This window comes from Bos javanicus, chromosome 18 (genome assembly GCF_032452875.1).
Source record: "Bos javanicus breed banteng chromosome 18, ARS-OSU_banteng_1.0, whole genome shotgun sequence".
Lineage (NCBI taxonomy): Eukaryota > Metazoa > Chordata > Mammalia > Artiodactyla > Bovidae > Bos > Bos javanicus.
This window is the reverse complement of record NC_083885.1, coordinates 44,901,394-44,923,361: the sequence shown is the minus strand read 5'-3', so window position 1 is coordinate 44,923,361 and position 21,968 is coordinate 44,901,394. Positions and strand designations below refer to the sequence as shown.

At 44.7% G+C, this 21,968-nt stretch overlaps 1 protein-coding gene across 3 annotated transcripts in view; it reads right to left on the bottom strand.

Annotated features, from left to right (window-relative positions):
* The window catches only part of GARRE1 (granule associated Rac and RHOG effector 1), an 85,063-nt gene that overhangs the window by 3,446 nt on the left and 59,649 nt on the right, over positions 1 to 21,968 (bottom strand). For 2 of the 3 annotated variants that reach the window (XM_061387930.1, XM_061387931.1), the window contains exons 4-12: positions 19,165 to 19,305; positions 18,853 to 18,948; positions 18,567 to 18,728; positions 15,785 to 15,943; positions 12,951 to 13,048; positions 9,152 to 9,277; positions 6,998 to 8,031; positions 2,944 to 3,109; positions 2,065 to 2,202 (exon numbers count right to left, since the gene is read on the bottom strand). In XM_061387930.1, coding sequence (XP_061243914.1) covers positions 2,065 to 2,202; positions 2,944 to 3,109; positions 6,998 to 8,031; positions 9,152 to 9,277; positions 12,951 to 13,048; positions 15,785 to 15,943; positions 18,567 to 18,728; positions 18,853 to 18,948; positions 19,165 to 19,305 — 2,120 coding nt within the window. The remainder of the gene's footprint in view (positions 1 to 2,064; positions 2,203 to 2,943; positions 3,110 to 6,997; positions 8,032 to 9,151; positions 9,278 to 12,950; positions 13,049 to 15,784; positions 15,944 to 18,566; positions 18,729 to 18,852; positions 18,949 to 19,164; positions 19,306 to 21,968) is intronic. The other variant, XM_061387933.1, reaches the window with a different exon arrangement.

Here is a 21,968-nt window from a genome sequence, read left to right as displayed (position 1 = left end):
ACCATGCACTGGAGACAGATGACTTAAAAAAAAAAAAAAAAAACAGCTGTTACTTTTACCACTAACGTGAAAAAAATTTAAATAGAAGGAAAAAAGCAGATGTAGCAGGCAGCCAGCCAGGTAAATCAGTCTACCAGCGTTCCAGTACGCAGCAGCGGCCTTTGCTGAGGTGGTGACTAGCTGGACCTCTAGTCAGCCTCTCTAATTTCCAGTCTGCATTTCTCAAGGCTCAGTCCCACTCCTGCAGTCCTCCACATCAGGGTCCATGACACCCACTGTTTCACACAGACGCTCAGGCCAAAACCCTGCATCTCACCCTTGATTCTTCTCTCTCCCACACCCCACTGCCACTTCCTCTATCATTTTGTTCAGCTTTCTGCTCATCAGAAGCCTCCCTGACTCTCATTTGGAACACAGGAAATCCACCTGTCCCCTGCATTCTCTGCCCTCATACCCTGCTTTATTTTTCTTTATAGAACCTAATCCAAACCAACATACTGGATTTTTGTATCAGCCTTTCTTCAGTAGAATATCAGTTTCATGAAGAAGAGGACTTTGATTTGTTGCTGCTCTATCACCAGTGCCTGGTACATGACAGGAGCTACTGAATAAAGGACAAATTCATATGTGAAAGCCCCATCTCCCAGTACCTCAGAGTGTGACTGCATTTAGAGATAAGTTGTTTAAACAACTAAGTTAAAATGAAGTCATTAGGGTGGGTTCCAATCCAACAGGACTGCTGTCCTTATAAGAAAAGAAAATCAGGATAGAGAGGTACACAGAGAGAACCATGTAAGACACGGGAAAGAGGGCCAGCTGCAAGGCAAGGAGGCAGGCCTCAGAGGAGAGCAACCTTGCTGACACCTTGATCTCAGGCTTCTGGCCTCCAGAACTAGGAGAAAAATCCCTGCTGTTAAATACTTCTCTAGTCTGTTGTTCTTTGATATGATAGCCCTAGTAAACAAACACAGTGTTTGTGATAATTAAATGAGGAAATGTACGTGAATGCCAAGCCCAGGGCCGGGCATGAGAATGCGCCCCAGCCTGGATCAGCAATCACTGCCAACATCACAGTGGCTCCTCTGTGTATCCTAGTCTGCGTGACGCAGGTGCCCTTCCATCTTCATCTACCTGCTCCCCACTCTTATCCGACAGACCCTGGTCCTATCACACGTGGGCATGACTTCTGACGCCCAGGCGACCCTATGTGCTTTCTATTCCTGCTCATGTCCTTTCGACCAGGCAGGCCTCTGCTTCCTCACACCCACAACAGTCTCTCCATTTCTTTCTAAACAAATTCTTCTTTCAGGGTCCGTTTTCATTTTTGTGACTACTTTTGAAAACATAATGCCTTTGGTGGCTCAGATGGTAGAGAATCTGCCTGCAATGCAGGAGAACTGGGTTTGATCCCTGGGGCAGGAAGATCCCCTGGAGAAGGGAATGTCAACCCACTCCAGTATTTTCACCTGGAGAATTCCATGGACAGAGGAGCCTAAAGAGCTTCAGTCCATGGGAGTTGCCAAGAATTAGACACAACTGACCAACTAACACTTACACTTGAAAACTTTAGCTCCAAATATACTCTGTAACTTTTTTTCAACTTTGAAATACCATTGAGAGGTTATTTTTATCCAGTTCCACCTTTGATGAAGAAACTGAGGGTAAGAGAGGGCCAGGCCCATGTCTGGGGTTGCAAAGCCTGTTGGTGAGTTGACCAGAACTTGGCTGTCCTGGCCCTACTCCTCCCACGGAAAGGCCTGTCCCCTGTAAGATGCAGACCAGCCTCAGCAGACCCAGAGCAGCAGACCCTGCTCTCCGTAATACTCCCTAGCCTGTCATACGGGTGTTTTGGGCTACCATGAGTATGAGACTGTTCTCCCAGTAAAAACTCAGCCCAACTTTATATCACCACCCAAGCTTCAGCAAGACAGTACTGGAAAAGGTCCTCTCCCTCTCTCAATGTGGGTACCTGGAAACAATGGGGCTACTGAGCTTTGTAGAGGACTAAGCTGTGGATCACATCCATGCACCCCTCTGTTCTTTGGTTTAAATATTTCATCATACCTTCTCTGCTTGACAGCAGCAACAAGGTCAGGCCCTGAAAACATGGAGAACAAGCTGTCCCCGTTGGCAGAGGATGTCTCATCACTTGAGCTGGCTGAGTCTCCCTGAGCCCCCGCCCAGCCGCTGTGCAGGCCATCCCTGAAAGCCAAAGAGAGAAACTGGTCCCAGGCGTCAGGCACCAAGCCTGGACCCCAGCTAGACAGCCTGAGGTCAGGCCCACACCCACCCCCACCCCAGCCCTAAGGGAACAGTCTTTTCCCTGCTCTTATCTCACAACCCAATAGTGGTCCCTTGTCTCTCTCCTTCCTTTAAAAATGCCTCAGAAGCTGTGGTGTATATATGCAATTCATGTTTGAGCAAACAAAAAGCTGAGATGGTCTTTAGCTATGTGGAGTTATTAATCAGGGAGCAATAAGAGGTGTTAAAAGAAAAAAATTCACTCCCCCAAAGGTCTTTATGATGAAAATCCACAGTTCTCTCAATACATCAGAATCTGAACTGTACACTTTTCCTTTTTTTTTTGTAGGCTATAAGGATCACATTCCATAAATGACACAGGTTTCATCACCATGCTCATTTCAGCTAAAGACTGTGTTGAACATGCAATTATGTCCCAAACACCACCAAATAAGATCTCTGTCCAGGGCAGAAGAGCCTGTCTCAGAAATCATCAATTCATACCAATGGTGTATGTACAGGGACACCACATGCCACTTGGCATCCTAGTCAGTCACGAAACTCTGACCCCTAAGATCTGACCATGTGCCATTCTCACGTGGGGGCCTAGAAATGAATGGCCTGTTAAGAGTATATACCAAGGTCCCCTGCAGAACACCCAGACCCCAAACTCAGCTTCCCACCCACACACCCAGCACTCACCCTTCTGCAAAGAACTCTGGGAAAGGCCAGGTCCGATGGGCATCATCCATGGGTGGCCAGTGGCCTCGGGGGTTGCCTGGGCGGCGACCATGTTGGACTTGCCGTTTCTGCTGCATTGCTTGGCTCACTCCTGCCACATAGCGTGCAAACTCGGGATCTGAACCCACTGTGTTAAGACAGAGTAATAAACAGGGTTGGGGGCCAAACTGGCCTCTTGTTTCATTCCCTACCATCTGAGGGTGTCCTGTTGACAAACACAGTGATGAGTGGTGAGGGGCTGCCAGGTGTGCGGCCCAGAGTGGGCTGTAGAATCTGCTCAGAAGCCTACTGTGGTGAGATGGGGCTTTCAGCACACAGGTCTGAAGATGGGGAATGGTGTGTGCATAGGGACTGTGAGAAGGGGTTTGCCTAGAGCAGGGCAAGCTGAATGTGCACAAAGAGAATAAAAAGGTCTGCTTTAGCCAATTTGAAAGACAAATACTGCTGCTGCTGCTAAGTCACTTCAGTCGTGTCCGACTCTGTGCGACCCCAGAGACCGCAGCCCACCAGGCTCCCCCGTCCCTGGGATTCTCCAGGCAAGAACACTGGAGTGGGTTGCCATTTCCTTCTCCAATGCATGAAAGTGAAAAGTGAAAGTGAAGTCGCTCAGTCGCGTCCGACTCCTAGCGATCCCATGGACTGCAGCCAACCAGGCTCCTCTATCCATGGGATTTTCCAGGCAAAAGTACTGGACAAATACTAGTTACTTTAAAAATTTCCAATGTCTGGAGCTACATACTTAACAACTAAGAGGATCAGATGATGACTTCAACTAAGAGATAACCTGCAAGTTATCAAAGCATTAGGGTCAGCCAGATAGAGAATACCCGGTCTTCCCCTTTGGGCTCAAGTCTGACCCAATATTCTCCTGGATACTGAAGGCAGACCTGCTAATTCAGCCTGAAGATCATAAGAGTAATAGTGAGTAAGGTGAAATTTAAGTATGAAGAAGTGGATGGAAACATATTGGACAGAACTGAGTAAGGATGTGCAGGCCAGTACCAGTGGAAGAAAAACAGCACAGAAGACATTTAGAGAAAGTCAAACAAAAAGACACAGTAGGAAAATGTCTGTAGGTCACAAACTGAATATGACTCATGAGTGAATACTTTCTAGCTTCAAGGTGGGAAAGATACCAGGGCTCAATCCTTAGAGTGCTCTCTCTGGGAGCCACCATGTGTGCACTGCATGAAGATGGCCACAAGAGGGCGCGCAGGGGCTGCGTGCGCCTGTGCAGAGGCGGCACTCAGTTCTAGCTGACCCTGCCTGAAAGGGTGCCTTCTGGAATTCATCCTTCCAGAATGTCCTTATCTTGCAAAAACAGCCACGCAGACCTTATGCTGATGGGGTGGCATCTGCAGGAAGCTACATGAAGGACTTGAAGGTAAGAAAGGGATATACAGAAGGAAAAGCTAGTAGGATTCCTAGGTTAACGACATACAGGCTGTTTGGGCCCCAGTAAAGATTAAAGATGATAAAGTTATGCCAAACACCATTAATACTCTGGATTTAATTATAGGACTGTCAAAAAATGTACACACTGTTTCTCAGCGATTGAAAAAATGTACCACAGCAGCCCCCACTGGTGGTGGCCAGAGGAGCTTGCTCTTCCATAGCAGCATGGAACCATTAGACCTTCTCCAAGGTAGGGGCCCCACATCCACCCACACAAGGGGAGCAAGAACAAAAGAACACACGCAGCAGTATGAAGAATTCCGAGAAGACATAAAAAAAATTTTCTTTCCTTTAATTTTAGATAATGCTGGGTTCACTTGGTCGGAAATCTCTTGTGGCGGTTATTTTTCACTTCCATTTGCTAAATTAGAGTAAAAAATAATCAATTTATATATATTTATCTTGTATGCAGCATGTGGGGTCTAGTTCCCTGACCAGGGATCGAACCTGCACCCCTTGCATTGGAAGCTCGGAGTCTTAGCCACTGGATCACCAGGGAAGAAGTCCCAAGAGATGTGCTTTTTTAAACTCTTTTCTAACGCATATTATACCACTTATTTCCTTTGTTTTTGTCTTGCTACATTTGCCAGAAAGTTCAAGACAAAGTCACATGGTATTGGTAGTATCATTTGCCACACTGTTTGGGTCTTGATTTAACTGGAATGACTTTGTTTCACTGTACAAAGTACTACTTGTTACTGGCTACTGGTAGATAATCTTTTCCATATTCAAGACATTTCCTTCTATTCATGTTTTGAGTTTACTTAAGAACTGCTGGTGTCTTTTACCAAATATCTTGATGGCATCTTCTGCTGTATGAATTTTTCTCATTTACTGGGTGAAATAACAGATTACTGTACAGGAGCTGAGTTCCTTAGACTGAACTATCTTATACTACTGAAGTGAACCAGATATAACTCCTTTGATATACTGCTACATATTCTTGCATCTATCTACATTCATAAAAAGTTACATTTTTACAGTAAAATCATGTTGGCTTCATAACTCCCTTTCCAATCTCTTTTCCTGGAATAGACTGGGTAGGTTTTCCACTACTTGGTGCAATTCTGATCACATATGTTTTGTTAGAAAAGATTCTCTTTTCCATTCAGTTTTCTAGTATGGTGTCATCACATCATATGTGATCATGTCTTAAAGTAGTTTTTTTTTAATGGTTTATTTATTTATTTGGTCTTTGTTGCTGTGCAGGTTTTTCTCTAGTTGTGACAAGTGAGGGCTACCCTCTAGCCGTGATGCACAGTTTCTCATTTTGGTGGCTTCTCTTGATGCAGAGCACGGGTTCTACAGTGCACAGGCTCAGTAGTTGAGGCTCCCAGGCTCTGGAGCACAGGCTCAGTAGTTGTGGCACACAGGCTTAGTTGCTCCGTGGCACATGGGATCTTCCTAGATCAGGGATTGAACCTGTGTCGCCTGCACTGGCAGGTGGATTCTTTACCACTGAACCACCAGGGAAACCCTTAAAGTTCTTTTAATCTCTCCTATGCTGCTGCTAAGTCACTTCAGTCGTGTCCGACTCTGTGCGACCCCATAGACAGCAGCCCACCAGGCTCCCCCATCCCTGGGATTCTCCAGGCAAGAACACTGGAGTGGGTTGCCATTTCCTTCTCCAATGCAGGAAAGTGAAAAGTGAAAGTGAAGTCGCTCAGTCGTGTCTGACTCCTAGCGACCCCAAGGACTGTAGCCTACCAGGCTCCTCCGTCCATGGGATTTACCAGGCAAGGGTACTGGAGTGGGGTGCTACTGCCTTCTCCGAATCTCTCCTCTATCTGTAGCTACCTTTCTCTTTCCTAATCTTGTTTTTCTTTGCTCTGCCTTAATCAGGATTACAATAAATTGGCTTCTCTATTTTATTGGTTTTCTAAAGACCCGTCTTTTAGATTTATAATGTTTACTATATTTTTCTTTCAAATTTATTTAGCTTTAGCTTTTATCCTTTTTTGAAATTGAAGTATAGCTAATTTACAATATCATTTTAGTTTCAGGTGTAGAACAACTTTTATATGTAACTCCTCCTCCTAGATTATTTTTGTTTTGTTTCTAAATTCTTTTTCTAATTTCCTGAGATAACTCTGGGGAACTTTCACACTGTGTAGGCCAGGAAAAGCCAAATTCTACGAAGGTAGGAGGGTGCTTTACCACCTTTCATGGCTTCTAGACTTTAAGCAAAAGAGAATCACAGAACAGAATATGTAATTAGGAAAAAAGAAGCCCACGAAGGGCCATTTTGGCTGCCCTGAATGGGAGGGCTCAGATTGGAGCCCTCTTGACTAATGGGACTTTGAGTCATTCGGCTTCTCTTAGCCTCAATTCTGTCGTCTACAAAATAAGAAAATAGTTCCACTTACCTTCTCAGACGCATTCTAACTACTGCTTCCTCCCTTTGCTGGAGCTGCCCCATACTTGCCATCAGACAGTGAGAAAGGGTCTTTAAAGGGGATTAAGTCACTGCCTCCCACACGGAAGGCCATGACAGGCCCTATAAAGTCCTTGGTGATACTATTTAAGTTAAAACCCCAAGGTGGGGAGGGGGCTCACATACCTGCAGGATCAAAAGGCAGAATCTCTCCCAACATCCCAAAGACTCCATCGCTTTGGTCACGGTTTGGCCAGGTGTTATTTCTAGGTCCCTGTGCCTTTTGTCCCAAAACCTCCGACATCACATCATCCAAACAGCTGCTCACCAGACCCAAGCTGTACAAGTCAGAACTGAGATCAGATATGCCAGGCCACTGGCCAAGGGGAGACAGACCAGCTCCGACAGGTTGCGCTGGCTGCTGGGATGAGCCGGGTACCCATTTCCCAGGGGCCCGGGGCTGGGGCGGGGGCTGCTGCGGTCCGACAGGTTGCAGCAGGTGTTGGTAGTACTGGACCTGGGGCTGCTGTTGCTTTGGGGACTGCTGCTGAGGTGCCAGGCCCGGCTGGGGTGTCAGAGGTGTGTGCGCCCCAGCCTGGGGTGGCCGCGATGGTGGGGGCACTGGCAGTGACGGCTGCTGTGGCTGCATGGCTCCTGCCTTCTGCTCAGTCACCATGGCTGTGGCAGCAGAGTTACGCCGTGTCACCAGCGGGGAGCCCTGGTGTGACTGGCCCATGTTAAAGCCCGAGAGGAAATCGATCACCTCCTGCATTTCCTGATCGGTTGGCAAATTCATACCCTTCTCGTCCTTGCCATCATCCCCTTGCAGGAAGTTGTCACGCCTCTCCAGGAGAAAACCATTGGCCATGTGATTACTGGAATTCTGAGCTGACTGTGAAGGGTCTGCAGTCCTAGGGAAATTGCCAATGTTCAAAATGCTTTGTAGCCTTGAATCCATATTAGTGGGAATTTTGGCCTTCTCTTCTGAACACCCGGCTATGAAGATGTTTTTGGAAGGGGTATTTGGAATGGAATAACTCGTGTTGCTGCTCGAGCTGGGACACGAAGCTTTCTTGGTGAACCGGGAGGTCAGCTTGGAGAATGTCTTTTGCAGGCCACCTGAAGACTTGTTCCCATTCCCAGAAGGCAAGTCAGCCTGATTTCCAAAATCACAGATCTCCCTCTGAAGCTGGATCTGTATGCAGGGTAAAGCTTGTTCCCTATTGAAAGAGAAATTAAAAATAAAAAAAAAGAAAAGTATACAAATTGGACAATAAAATGGGATTGCTTTGGTGTTCAAGAAAGACTTTAAGAATAAAAAGACCTCTTTGTTTGGAATTGGGTTCATTTATTTCATAAACACCCAAAAGTTTTAAGAGTACGTAATTTAAGCACTATCTATATTTATTATAAAACATCTACCATATCCAACTGAGCAACTAACACTTTCACTTTCACCATGTCTAACACAGGGCCATGAAAACTACATTAGGATTCTGGCATGAGGATTTTTGAGTGAAATCCTCTGACTGCAAGGCAGGAGAGCAAAGCACACCTCATCTAGCGTGGGAGATGCATTTGGCAGAGGTCGGCTGTGTGCCTGGATGACAGGGGAGCCTGGCAGATCCAGCAGAGGGTCAAGAGACTAATCCACACAACAGAGAGGGGTGAGTGGGCAGGTCCCAGGGACACTAGGCAGCCCAGCTTGTCTCTGAAGGTAATTCACAGACAGTGCCAAGAACAGAGGGTTGTTACTTCCAAAGTTTCCTGCATACTTTTTTCCAGTACTGAAAGAAAGTCCTAGAGATGGAAAGGGCATGGGATGGGAGCTGGGCAGGTGATGGCTGCAGTGACCCTGGTTAAGTCACCTTGCTGTTCTGCGCCTCTGTGTGCTCAGGAATGAAGACATGCAGAGGGCCTGTGGCTAAATGTTCAAGGTCTCTACCAGTTCTAAAGTTTATTCACAAATAGATAATCTTGCAACTGTCAGTACTTTCAGATATAAATAAATTTCATGCAAGATATAAGTAAATTTTCTAAACACCTTTCTGCTCTGAGTTCATAGGGAGAATGTGAGCTTGGTTAAAATGCTCTTGATGGACTTAACTCTGAAATGATACAACAAATGAAGGCAAAAGTGTTCACAAACTGGGGAGTCTGGGTAAATAAAGGGCAATTCTCTGTTCTCTTCCTGCAACTTTTATATAAGTTTGAAAGTATTCCCAAATAACAAGTTGCCCCAAAGTTCCCCTTCATGCCTTATTTACTCACATACTATGAGTGACATGAGCTCACATGACCCTGTAAGTGGTCACACTGCTCCTCGGCAGGGACACCCACCTCCCTGCCCTCCAGCGGGTGAGGTCCAGCACCGCAGTGTAGAGCACGTCCACCAGGCCCAGCGTCTTCTCGGGATCTAGGCTTCTCTGCAGCAGGGACATGGTAGCCGGGTCTTCTTTCAGGCACCTAGGCACCAACCAAGTTGCGTGAGTCTAGGCTGCCCTTCTCCACAACAGGGTTCCAATTTTCAATCAGGCCTTATACAAAAGGTCACAACTTTTGGCACCAAAGAAAAATTTAGTAATCATAAGAATATTTAGAGGATGACAGGGCTAACACTGGGACTTGCTGCTCTGCAATAGGAGGGGGAAGAAATACAACAGGGCCTGGCGTCTCGGCAGATTTCTAACTGTCTAGAATCTGTTTAGCAGGAAGAGAAGAGTTCAGTGCAGGGGCTGCCTTCCAGGTGTCCTAACGCCCTTTCACTGTCCTACACCAGCTTCAGCCCTGACTTTCCTCCACACAGCAAGAGAGTGAGCCTCCTCTAGCACAAATCTGAACACACCACTCCCCTGTGCAAAACCCTCCAGTGGCATCCTATTGTGGCTGAAATAAAATGCAAACCCCTCAGCTCAGCCCTCCAGACTCTGACCTGGGCCTCCTGCCTCTCTGGACACAGTCCTCTTCACTGTTTCCTCTATTTACAGTGTCCCAACTACGAGGCTTCTCATATGCCCTGAGTATGTTGGATCTGCTCACATCTCAGGATCTCTCATGCTGTTGCCTTTGCCTCAACTGCTTCCCTTTGAGAGCTGCCTTCCCGCTGGCATTCAGGTCCCCACTGCCCACCCCGGGCACCTCCACCAAGAGGCGTTTTCTGAGAGGGAGAACCAGGAAGATGCTGTCTGTTACCGAGTGTTCCGGGGGCTAAACAGTAGGCTAAATAACACTTCAGCTAAATAACACTTGCCAAAGCCATCCTAAGGAGGCAGCAGCACTCCCCAATGTGACTTTGGCTTGAGAAGAAATATATGTGAGGGTGTGAGCTGGCCAGTTTCAGAAACCCTGGAGAAAGCAAGCAACAAGGCAAGCTCTGCCAGCACCCGACGAGACCCTGGGCTCCTAGGAGAGAATCCTGGCCAGTGGACCTGGCTGAGGTCCACGCACCAGATTCTCTCAGCCTGGAATCGCTGATCACCAGGACATACTTGCTCTATGTTCTCAAGCCAACTTCTGCTTGTGATCTGGCTGGTCACATGTCCGCCCACTAAGCGAGCATTTTCTGGTCATGCAGAAAGCAGTACTATGGTTTCTGGTGATACTAATAATTTCTTTCTAAAAATCAACAGAATGGTATTTTTATGTTATTCATCAGTCTTGAGAACTCATCAGTAAAATCCCCTGAAGAAACTAAACCTATTCTTTTTGACAAATTACCCTGATTGGCTTAAAACCTTCTACCTGTTCTTAGATAAAACCCTAGTCCCCCAGGGACCCTGCGAGTCCTGGCTTCCACGACTCCTGTCTTCACCCCCACCCAGCATACCTCCAGTCACACCAGTGCACTCCTCAGGTCTCTGCATTTGCTGTTCCTTCTGCCTGCGATGCTTTCCCCATCTGCTCTCTGCGTGGCAGGCTCCTCTCAAATGTCACATCCTTAAAGAGACCCTTCATGACTGACCTCCTCATCCAAAATAGCTTCCTCTTGCCATCTCTACCTGTTATTCTCTAACAGATGATGTCACTCTACTCTTATTCCCCTTGTACACTTGCCAGTGCTTGAACTTAACTCCTACACTTATTAACAGTCCCCTCCCCAACCCCCACGCCATTACAAAGCCAGCTCTGTTAAGGGCAGGGACCCTGTCTGTCTTGCTTCTGATTTAATTCCCAGAGCCTAGAATAGTGTCTGTCATATATTAGGTACTCAGTAAATATTTGATGAAAGAAAGAATGGGTAACAGCTTAAATATGACAGTTTAAAAATCTAAGTAAGATACTACTTTTGGGGGGAAAAAAGAATCTAGATACTTCATTATGCTACAAGCAAAGCAAATAATAAATTCTTGACTAGTTTTGCTAATAATTTCATTTTCTCTAAGTTGGAATAAAGCAATTACTTCTTTTTGAGTTCTTCTCAACAAGCACATATTTCGTAACTTGAAACAAAAACATGAAAACTGTGCCATTTTTACCAAAAGTAGCCAGCAGAGGGAGCAGTTTGTGAGGTCTTTCAAGGACGGGCAATGAATTACAAAGGAAATCAATCATAAAGGGAGAGTTCTGGAAGTAAACTGCAGTGTTAACCATTTTAGTACTAGCTGTTTATATCCACCCAATTATCCAAGAGTTGGAAATGTTTTCTTTAAAATGAGAATCCTAGTTAAGTTTAATATTTTTCAATAAGAACCTGAATTAGAAAACAATTTCAGGAACACAAAACTCTTACAAAAATGTGAGCTTTTAATCTACTGCTTGGGGAATTCCTTGCCAGTTCAGTGGTTAGGACTCCACACTCTCACTACTGCGGGCCCGAGTTCAATCCCTGGTTAGGGAGCTACGATCCTGCAAGCTGAGTCCAGAAAAAAAAATCTACTGTTTGATAGGAATGAAGACCTGAATATAAATTAACTAATAATCAAATTTAGAAATCTGTGGAGAAACTCACAGAAGGGAGATTCTGGGACATGACGTAAATCACCAACCATTTAGATGGTTAAGAATCTGTCTGCAATGCAGGAGACCGGGTTTGATACCTGGGTCAGGAAAATCCCCTGGAGAAGGGAATGGCAACCCACTCCAATATTCTTGCCTGAAAAATTCTATGGACAGAGGAGCCTGCTGGGCTCCTGGGGTCACAAACAGTTGGAAATGACTGAGTGACTTAACACTTTTGCTTTCACACTTGATATATTAACAAATTCTAAAACTTTAAGCAGAATCTCCACTGGACCCCCTTCACATTTCAAGAAGAAATGGTTTAAATAGAATTCAAATGCATTACCCAAATACCACGTTAGTCCACACGGGCCCAAATAGTGTCACTATTCCTTACTATCTATTCCTACCTAATTACTTCAAACATTTTCTATATAGTTAAATATTCATTCTGCCCATGATTTTAATAGCAAAAGTCTTCCAATATATGTTTAATTTTTCCTATTTACTAATAAAACTGTACTGAATCTGTAGGCACATCACAAGGATAAATCCCTAGATGTGGAACTGCTGAGGTCACAGCCCTTATTTTAGGCTTCTGACAAATGAAACTGCCCTCCAGAAAGGCTGTGTGATTTATTCAACAACATCTGTGCCGGTTTTTGTACAGTCTGGACCAAACCTAGTACTGTTATTCTAAAACAATTTAATAACATGATGGGCAAAATGACATTGTATTTTCCGCTTTGCCTTCCTTTCTTTGTTAGGTGAGGTTATACATGTTCTTCACCTCTTCGTTGACCGTGTCTCCTCTGATTTACCTGTCTATGTGCTTTGCCCATTTCTTACTGATTTGTAGGGGCTTTTGTTAGAATAAATTAAGAATACTTCATTATAAGTTTATAAATATAAGCAAATAATTAAAAATGAAATAGCTCAGTCTGCCTTCTGATTTTCAATGACACTGGGTATGTATTGACATGACCTCTAGGTCAGCAGGGTTGTTGCTGGAACAAAGGAGAAGAAATTCTATGTTTTATACTCAGCTTCAGAGAAATGCTGGGTGACTTAGAGAAAATGATATACTCTGTTCAAAAGCTGTGGACTCAGTAACAAATTTGTCACAAGCAATGCAATCTTTTCAAAGATGTGCAAACATCAATCAAAGCTTAGGCCTGTGTTAGTGTAAGAGTTCTGTTACCATGTGGATGGGACTTGAACCACAATTCTGGAGCCTTCTAAACTGATTTGGGGGGCATAGGCTTCTTTATTTTCAATCTGTGCTGTGTCAACTACCACCTAAGAGAGAAACAAAAACAACAATCAGCTTTCAAAGAGAAAAATGGATCATAAACAAATCAAATGCATGAGCCTATCAATGCTGAGTGACTCTGGTAAGAACTATTCTGGTAAGACAGCAAACTATCTGGCAACACAGAAACACACAGGCCAGTCAGGATCCCATGGAGACAACAGCAAGTAATAAAGATGACTGAAAACAGTAATACTTCAAAAAAACAGAAACTGCATTCTAGGTGCAGGATGTACTGAATGAACTTCACAACCATTTTTAGTACTTCTTCCAAGCTGTAAATACATTAATTAGGAATTACTTTGTTTCCTTCATCTAAGTATTTTTTCACTTGATGCACTTGAAAGAAGTAAAAATGTCATTAAAAATCAAACCAATGCTTTTAGAGCAGCCTACATGTAATGACCAAATATGAGCCAGAAGATGGTGAGGCTTTTTGTTAAGGCCATTTTATCCTCAACCATCAATAGAAACAGAATTACTTCAGGAAAAATGCAGAACCAATCCTTTCTTAGTGATTTTCTCTCGTTTTGTTTTTGGTCACACTGTGCACTTGTGGGGCCTCAGTTCCCCAACCAGGGACTGAATCCGGGCCACAGCTACGAAAGCATGGAGTATTACCACTAGACCACCAGGGAACTCCCTCGAAGAGAGTTGTTTCTTTCTTCAGCTTTTTGTTTTTCGTTTTTTTGGCTGTGCCATGCAGCATGTGGGATCTTAGTTTCCTGACCAGGGATTGAACCCGTGGCCCCTGGATTGGAAGTGCAGTTTCAACCACTGGACTACCAGGGAAGTCCTGAGGAGAGTCTTTAATATTACACAGATGATATAGTATCCTTTGTAATTCAAAGGGTGTAACAAAGTGATGAATATATTTTCAAATAACTAAAAGAAATTTAAGAAAATAATCATAAAACACTTTAAAAACAAATCTGTAATATTTTAGGAAGGGCAAAGCTGTGCAAAGTTGCTTATTAGGATTCCAAATTCAGCATCTAATGGAGCCGATTTCCACAGCTGTAAGTTCCCACAGCTGGTCTGCAGCGTCCTTTAGGAAAGACTTCCTGTCCAAGTAATAGCCATTGTTGGAACAAGCAGGTGTTTCCTCTCTCCTCCCATCCCCAGAACAATAATCTGAAGTTTTTCATCAGTCACACACAAAGGTGCCCTGGGATCAAGGAGCAGAGAACTAGGAAGAAGTTTTTGCTCTCTGAATAACATGGAACATTTTTTTTTAACTGATGTTTTCTCAAAACCGCCTTTGGGTCTTCCTGCCTTATTTTACATTCTCCTTTCTAGAGAACTTATTGACATGGTTCCCCTGCTGCTGCTGCTGCTTAAAATGGTCTTTGGGAATATGGATCAATCTACTCAAAGCAGTGGGCTCCAGGGGTCTCCAGTTTACTCTTTTTCTCAGGAGTTCCTATACTATGGAACAGATTTTAAGGGAAATGTAACTCAACACTGTGGACAGGCCCCACCTGGCCCTCTACAAAGCAAGTACTACCCTGAGCTGGGCCACTGGAGCGCTCACCCACACCAAACAGAAGGACTGCATCCTCCCAACAGTTCCTTTTATGAATAAAGTAGGAATCAGAGTAGAAACAGTTCTTTAATTATCTTGATCTCTAATTAGCTTCCTTTAATCTCTAAAATGCTATGCATGTGTGGTAAGTTGCTTTAGTCGTGTCAGACTCTGTGTGACCTGCTGGGCTGTAGCCTGCCAGGCTCCTCTGTCCATGGGATTCTCCAGGCAAGATTACTGGAGTGGGTTGCCATGTCTTCCTCCAAGGGTCAGGAAGATCCCCTGGAGGAGGACCTATAACACTTCAGAAAGCAATCTTGCATGCTAGAACATAGGATGAATACATAAGGTTCACAGATCAAAGGCGCCTGACAACAACCTAGATGTTGTTACATCCCTGGTGGTCCAGTGGCTAAGACTCCACAATCCCAATACAGGGGGCCCAGGTCTGAGCTCTGGTCAGGGAACTAGATCCTACATGCAGCAACTAAAGATCCTGAGTGTCACAAAAGACCCAGTGCAACCAAATAAATAGTGAAAAAAACACAAAAATTAAAGACACCTAGATGTTGATTTCCTAACCCACCCAAATGTGGCAAAAGTTATTCTTCTCACCAAAGGTGAAGAGATCAAACTTAGTTTGGAGTTGCTGTTGTTATTTTTATTGTATAAAAGGAGATATACAGAGAGCTGGGATACAAAGTGACTGGATGGGGCAATACTTATATCATCGGAGGAGGTGATGTTTGAGCTGATGTAAGGAAAATGAGAAAGAGAGAGTCACATGAAGATCTGAGAGGAGTATTCTCAGGGAAAAGGAACATTGAGGGCAAAACCTGAGACAGGAAGAAGGCTGCTGTGTTTGAGCAACAGAAAGACACCCACTGTAGCCCTGGAGAGTCAGGCCAGGTGAAAGGGCCTACCAAATCATCACTAATGTAATGGTTTCCTTAAAATCTGGAAAGCCTGAGACACCATTTTGCAACTAGGTCCCCTGCAAATACATAACATCAATCTAGTAAAGGACAAAAAAAGACCTTTTAATGATGCTCTTCCTTTCCCGTCTTGTCTAAACTCTGCAGCAACCAAAGGGCTGTTTATATTATCCAATGTTTTCACACATGAGCCCACACCACATGCTCACATGCTTAAAATGTCTTCCTCTACTCTACCCTGTCCTTCACAAGTGTTCACTCACCAGTCCAGCTTGGCCAAACAGCAGCTGCACGGCAGTCTTGCAGGCACCCCGCCACGTGGATGGGCACACCTGGTTCAGGACTTCAGTCACAGGAAAGTCGTCCCTGGGTGTCATTCCATTATAGCAGCCTGCCTCCTTGATCAGCTGTAACATCGTATGCTACAGATTGATAAAAAGAGAGTTCACACCTCAAAATAAAGCCATACAAGGTTCCAAAATTTACAGAAATGCATTTATAGGTACAAAATAGCCCTCAAGAGAAGAGAATTTTATTTTCTCCCAAGTCACTTCATTTTTGATTTCTTAAGTAATTCTCATCAATTACCTTCAAAGATTTTCTCAAACCTGTGACTGGCTAGATATGGATACATGTGCATTAATACACATGTGATTTCTATTCTAGCACAAAACACAGCATTATTTAGCAATCTACTGATGCAAATTGGCTAAGGAATTCTGAAGTTCTGAATCCCTCTGAATAAGGAAGGAAAGGAAATCATCTGATACAAGTAAATACCAGAAAACTTAATTCCTATTCTGGATGAAAAAGTGGTCAGCATAAGCTCCAATTCCAGTCTGCAACTTTCTAGCTGTGCGGCCTTGGGCTCCAGTTCCTCTGACAAGTGGGGAAAAGGGCTGTGCCTACCTCATGGGTGAGCATTAACTGAGAGGATACATGGGAAACATTTAACACATGCCTGGCACATAGGACGCTCCACAAACGGTCCTAATTACTTGAGTACTAGAGCAAGATTTCTCCTCTTATTTTTCACTGAAACATTAACCATAAGAGCCTCCTAGGTTCTGATAGTAACACAGGACAAGGGGGCCTCAGCTAGAGGATTAAGGGATGTGACCCTTGAGAAGAGGACTTAAAGTAGAGAAAGACCTGACGAATAAGTGTGGGGGTGAGGCTGGGGCTGTGAGACAGCCAGGAAGTGAGAGCCCGTCCCAAGAGCATAACCATAAACAACATTTTTATAGTGTACTTTCAAAATCTTTTATTTTATACACTTTGAACAAAATCATAAATGAAATTAACTTGGCGAAAGTCTCTTTACAAAAGTTACCCTAGGAGCTTCTGGGCTGGAGAACACAGGGAGGTGCTGGGACTGTGCTGCCTGGAGAGAACAGGAAGCCACCAAGTCCCTTCCCCAGGCCTTGCCCCAGGCGCCTCTTCCATCTGGCTATTCCTGCGTTACATTCTCTCACAACAAACCGATGATCCAGAACTCTCCCAACAAGCTGGACTTCACAGCAACAGTGTACTCTGATCAAGGTACCATAAGGAGAGTCCACAGTGGCAGATACAGGACATGCCTGAAGAAGTTCATGTATGGCCCTGTGACTATAAAATAGTCACAGCCACTCTCTTAAATGCCAAAGTTTCCTTGAACCCCTTCCACACACTTCCTGGATTCCCCCAGCCTCTCTTCTGGCTCCAGAGACCATCTGTCTGTGAGGACCCAGGCCTGATCCCACTTCAGAGCTCTAGACCCATACATCCAATTGCCTGCTGGATGGCTCCACTTGGACATTCCAAAAGCAATCTTAAAATCATGTACAAAAATGTATTTTTGACAACTATCGCCAAGCCTTAATAAGCAGCACCAAAACTGCTGTCCAAGCCAGAAACTTGGGCCTCATCTCCCTTCCCCTCCCTCTCATAGCCAGTTAATCATGGAGTCCTGCTTATTACAACCTCTAGGTTGCTCCTGCGGAGAAGGCGATGGCATCCCACTCCAGTACTCTTGCCTGGAAAATCCCATGGATGGAGGAGCCTGGTAAGCTGCAGTCCCTGGGGTCGCTAGGAGTCGGACACGACTGAGCACCTTCACTTTCACTTTTCACTTTCATGCATTGGAGAAGAAAATGGCAACCCACTCCAGTGTTCTTGCCTAGAGAATTCCAGGGACGGGGAGCCTGGTGGGCTGCCGTCTCTGGGGTCGCACAGAGTCGGACATGACTGAAGCGACTTAGCAGCAGCAGCAGGTTGCTCCTGAATCCTTCCACTTGCCTCCCATCATCACCAGATGGGGCCATGGCCAAAAGCCTTCAGTGCTGCTCTCCCTCCAGCCAAAAGTCTATCCTGAGGCCAAGGAGATCTTTCAGAAATGCCAACCTAATCACGTGACCTACCAGGGTGGGGCACCAGCCTCAAATTGGGGGCTTTCCATCTTCCTGGGCTGCTTCTCCAGCCTTGGTCAGTGCCATGTCTCCCCTTGTTCTAGACTCTCAGGTCTGACTACACGTTAGAATCACCTGGACAACTTTAACAAACTAGAAGAGCCCAGCCCTCATTTCAGGACAATTAAATCCAAATCCTACTAGGGACTGTACTGGATAGCCAGAGGACACCCCGCTTCAGCTCTAAGGAAGGCCTTCAGCTCTTGGAACGGCTCTCACTTCCTGGCTGTCTCACAGCCCCAGCCTCACTCCCACACTTATTCTTCAGGTCTTTCAGTAAGTCCTCTTCTCAAGGGTCACATCACTAATCCTCTAGCTGAGGCCCCCTCATGCTGGGTTACTATCACAACCTAGGGGGCTGTCAAACCTCCTAGCCTGGTACTAACGGCTGCTCAATAAAGACCTATCAAATGTGTGTGTGGAGGAATGTCACTCTAGTCTGCTTTTAGACAACAGTTTACTGAGGAAGGTCAATGCCTCCTGTCTTCACTTCAGTTTTGCTTTTTAATCCAGATTCTTTACAAGCCGTTAGGTGTCCTTAAGAACTCTATTTTCAAGTTCACACCCGGGTTGGAGGAACCCCATGGGAAGCTACCGTCTTGAGTTTCAGGTTGTCGGCGGCTGACTCGTTGAAGGAGACCCCCTTCAGGAAGCTTGATCCTATCTGCACGGGCACAGTGGGGAGCTCACACTGCATGGGCTGCGGCGGGGTCTGCCTCCGCCCCGTCTGCTGCGCCTCTGCCTCGCTGCAGCAGCCCTGGAAAATGGTCGGAGAGGACAAGAGAGATGACCCACGGCTCAGCTCTTGAGACGACAGGCTCATGTGGACGGCGTGACTGCCACACCACAGCTCACCGGAGCCACCAGACAGAGTAACATACCTGCAAACTGGCTTCTATCGCCTTTGGATTCAGGTGGAAACCAGCTTTCATTGCGTATTCACAGTGACCTAAGCTTTCCAGAGCTATTTTATATGCCTGCAAAGAAAGTGTTTTTAGGAATCAAGATTACATAGTAGATTCTAAACTGACAAAGTCCAGTGAAAATAGAAATTGTAAATTTCTATAATTATTAAAAGACATGAGGCCAACTACTATCCTATTACTCTTTCCAACTGGTTCAACATCAAAACTTTAACTCCTGCCCTTGTTTTCATTCCTCAGATATTAATGTGCTAGTTTTGAAAAACATACTTGCAGAGCACTGTCAATTTTTATGTTCAGTTCTTTCAGCTGGTGCTCGGGAATTGCTGCACTTTGAGAACAGAAGAGCTGCTGAACTTCAATTCCTGCCAGGCGGCCATCACAGCCTCTTTCTCTCAGTCTAGATGTTGCCTGCAACAGAAATAATCACTGGTAGGTAAACGAAGATGTTACAGACACTAGCAAAATTTAAAAAAAAAGAAACCATTAAAATAAAGCAAGAAACTATCTAAGCATTAGTCATTCTGGATTATCTCTATTATAAAGAGAGCAGCCAGAAATTCTGAAAGACTAAACCAAGCATTGATGAAAAAACAAACCTGACATAGCACTACCTTATTTAAGAAACCCCCTGGGAATTCCCTGGTGGTCCAGTGGTTAGGATTTGACACTGTCACTGCTGAGGGCCTGGGTTCAACCCCTGGTCTGGGAACAAAGATCCCACAAGCCTTACGGCACAATCAAAAAATAAAACCTGCGAAAAAGACTTACCTACCTGTTATATTAATCACATTTTAAGTTTCTCTATTTTAAAAAGATAGATATCATAGTATATTGGCCCTTGAAGTTTCCAAAATTAAAAAATATATCTATTTGGTTGAGTGGTCCTATACACCAAAGTAAAAAACCTCACCAGTAGGAAAAAAACTACATTGTAACATTAAAGGAAAAACAGAACTTTTGAAATCCTCACAGAAAAATGAAATACTTATTGTTTAGTCATTAAATATATGTTTATGAAGAGTACATTGAACCTCCCAGGTGGCTCAGTGGTAAAGAATCTGCCTACTAAGCAGGAGACACAGGCTCAGTTCCTGGGTTGGGAAGATCCCCTAGAGAAGGAAATGGCAATCCACTGCAGTATTCTTGACTGGGAAATTCCATGGACGGACAAGTCTGGTGGGCTACAGTCATGGAGTCACAAAGGGCTGGACATGACTTAGCAACTAAACAACAAGAATCAATATATAAGACAGACAAACAAGAAGACATAAGGACGTAAGACAGAAAAACAGGAAGACTCATCTGTGTCTTGTGATGAAATGCTAGTTATCTATACATATGGATCAGGACTAGAGAATATAGAAAAATATATATTCGATTTATTAGATGTAAGGAAGGATTCAGGATGAACTGTCTTTCAATTTTTTCAACATCTATTTTTATTGCAATAATACTTGTGCAACAAATAACATTTTTAAACAGTTAATTTTTGTTCTTCTAGGTTAATGGAGTTATAACATTTACCAACATTGCAAGACTAAAGGAAATTAAGCAGCTATAATGTCATAGATTTCCAAAGCTTCACAAATTCTATATGAAGACCAATCACTCCCTGCACCCTAATAGTCCCACAGTTTAAAACCATTTGACTCTCTTTCTAGAACTCTTCATTTAGTCAAAATATGTAAGACCTCATAAGGAGGTCTTACGTTACAGGAGTCACTGGATAGACAGTGGAGCATCAATCCTGGTCCCTATAATCCTGGAGCTGACAGCTTCGTAGGTTGAAAAGGCAAGCAAATAAAACATTTAAAAAATATAAAATGGAAAAACTCATCCCAAGGGAAATAAAGAACTGTGACAGGGAGCACCCAAGAAACTGAGAAATCATCATTTAGGCTGCATTTAAAGAGGAGGAGGCAGTCAACAGAAGTGCAGGGTCAGGGAGGGGGGCGGACAGGCAGAGATGTAGGCGCAGGAACTAGAACCCAGGGAGTGGGGAGAGTGGCCAGAGGCGGCTGGTGGGGAGGCAGGAGCCAGACTATGTGTGACTAGGCAGGTCATAGGACAGGTCTACCCCTTATCCTAAGGAAAGAGAGAGAGATGAGGGACAGCAAGACAGGAAAGGGAGAAGCAGGCCCAGCCTCTGAAGATGTCAGGGGAGAGTAATGATCCCCTGAAATAAGTCAGTGACGGTGGACACAGAATGAAGGGATAGGTCTACAATAGTATTCTGGAGGCAGGGTCTGCGGGGCTTTCGTGTGGACTGGATGCAGTTGTGACAGACAAACTGGAGGATAAATGTCAGGTTTCTTGCACAAGGGACCCAGTGTGAGAGGGCGCTACTTGCTAGCGCAGGGATGCTTTGAAGAGGAACAGGTGTATGTGGGAAGGCCAAGGGCTGAGCCATCTGAAGACCTGAGGAGGACAGCAGCTGAACACGGGGGCCTGAGACCACAGAGAAGGGCACTGGGCACACACACTCCATGACCCCAGCACACAAGCAGTTTCTAAAGTTCCAAGACTAGATGGAGGCCCTTCAGGGAAAAGAACACGTAGACCTGAGCCTTGAGGAACTCACATTCATAAGTTATGTTGAAGAGAAGATAGCAAAGCGGTTGGAGAGGCTATCCTAGGAGGTAAGAGGGTAACTAAGAGCAGTTGGTTCTTCATAAGGAGAGAGGATTTCCAGGGCCCAAGTCGCTGTGAGCTGCTAAATGGAGTCAATGGGATCCTTGGATTTCTGCCAATGTTTCTGGCAACACCGAAGGCACCAGTGACCTTGACAAGACAAGGCATGTTCTGGTGGAGGAGTGGAAGCCAGATTTTAGTGAGCTGAATGATGCCCGTTATATATAAAGCTTCATATTGTGCAAAACAATATACATATGGATACACACATACAGAATAAAACTATAAAAATATGCATAGGAGTCACACTCCAAAATCAAAAGAGGTTATCTCTAGAGAGAAAGGAATATGAATACGACAGTGGAGAAGTATAAAGGGAATTCAACTGCATTTTCTGTTAAAAATAAAAGGTATGAAGCAAATGTGGCAAAAAGTGAAGA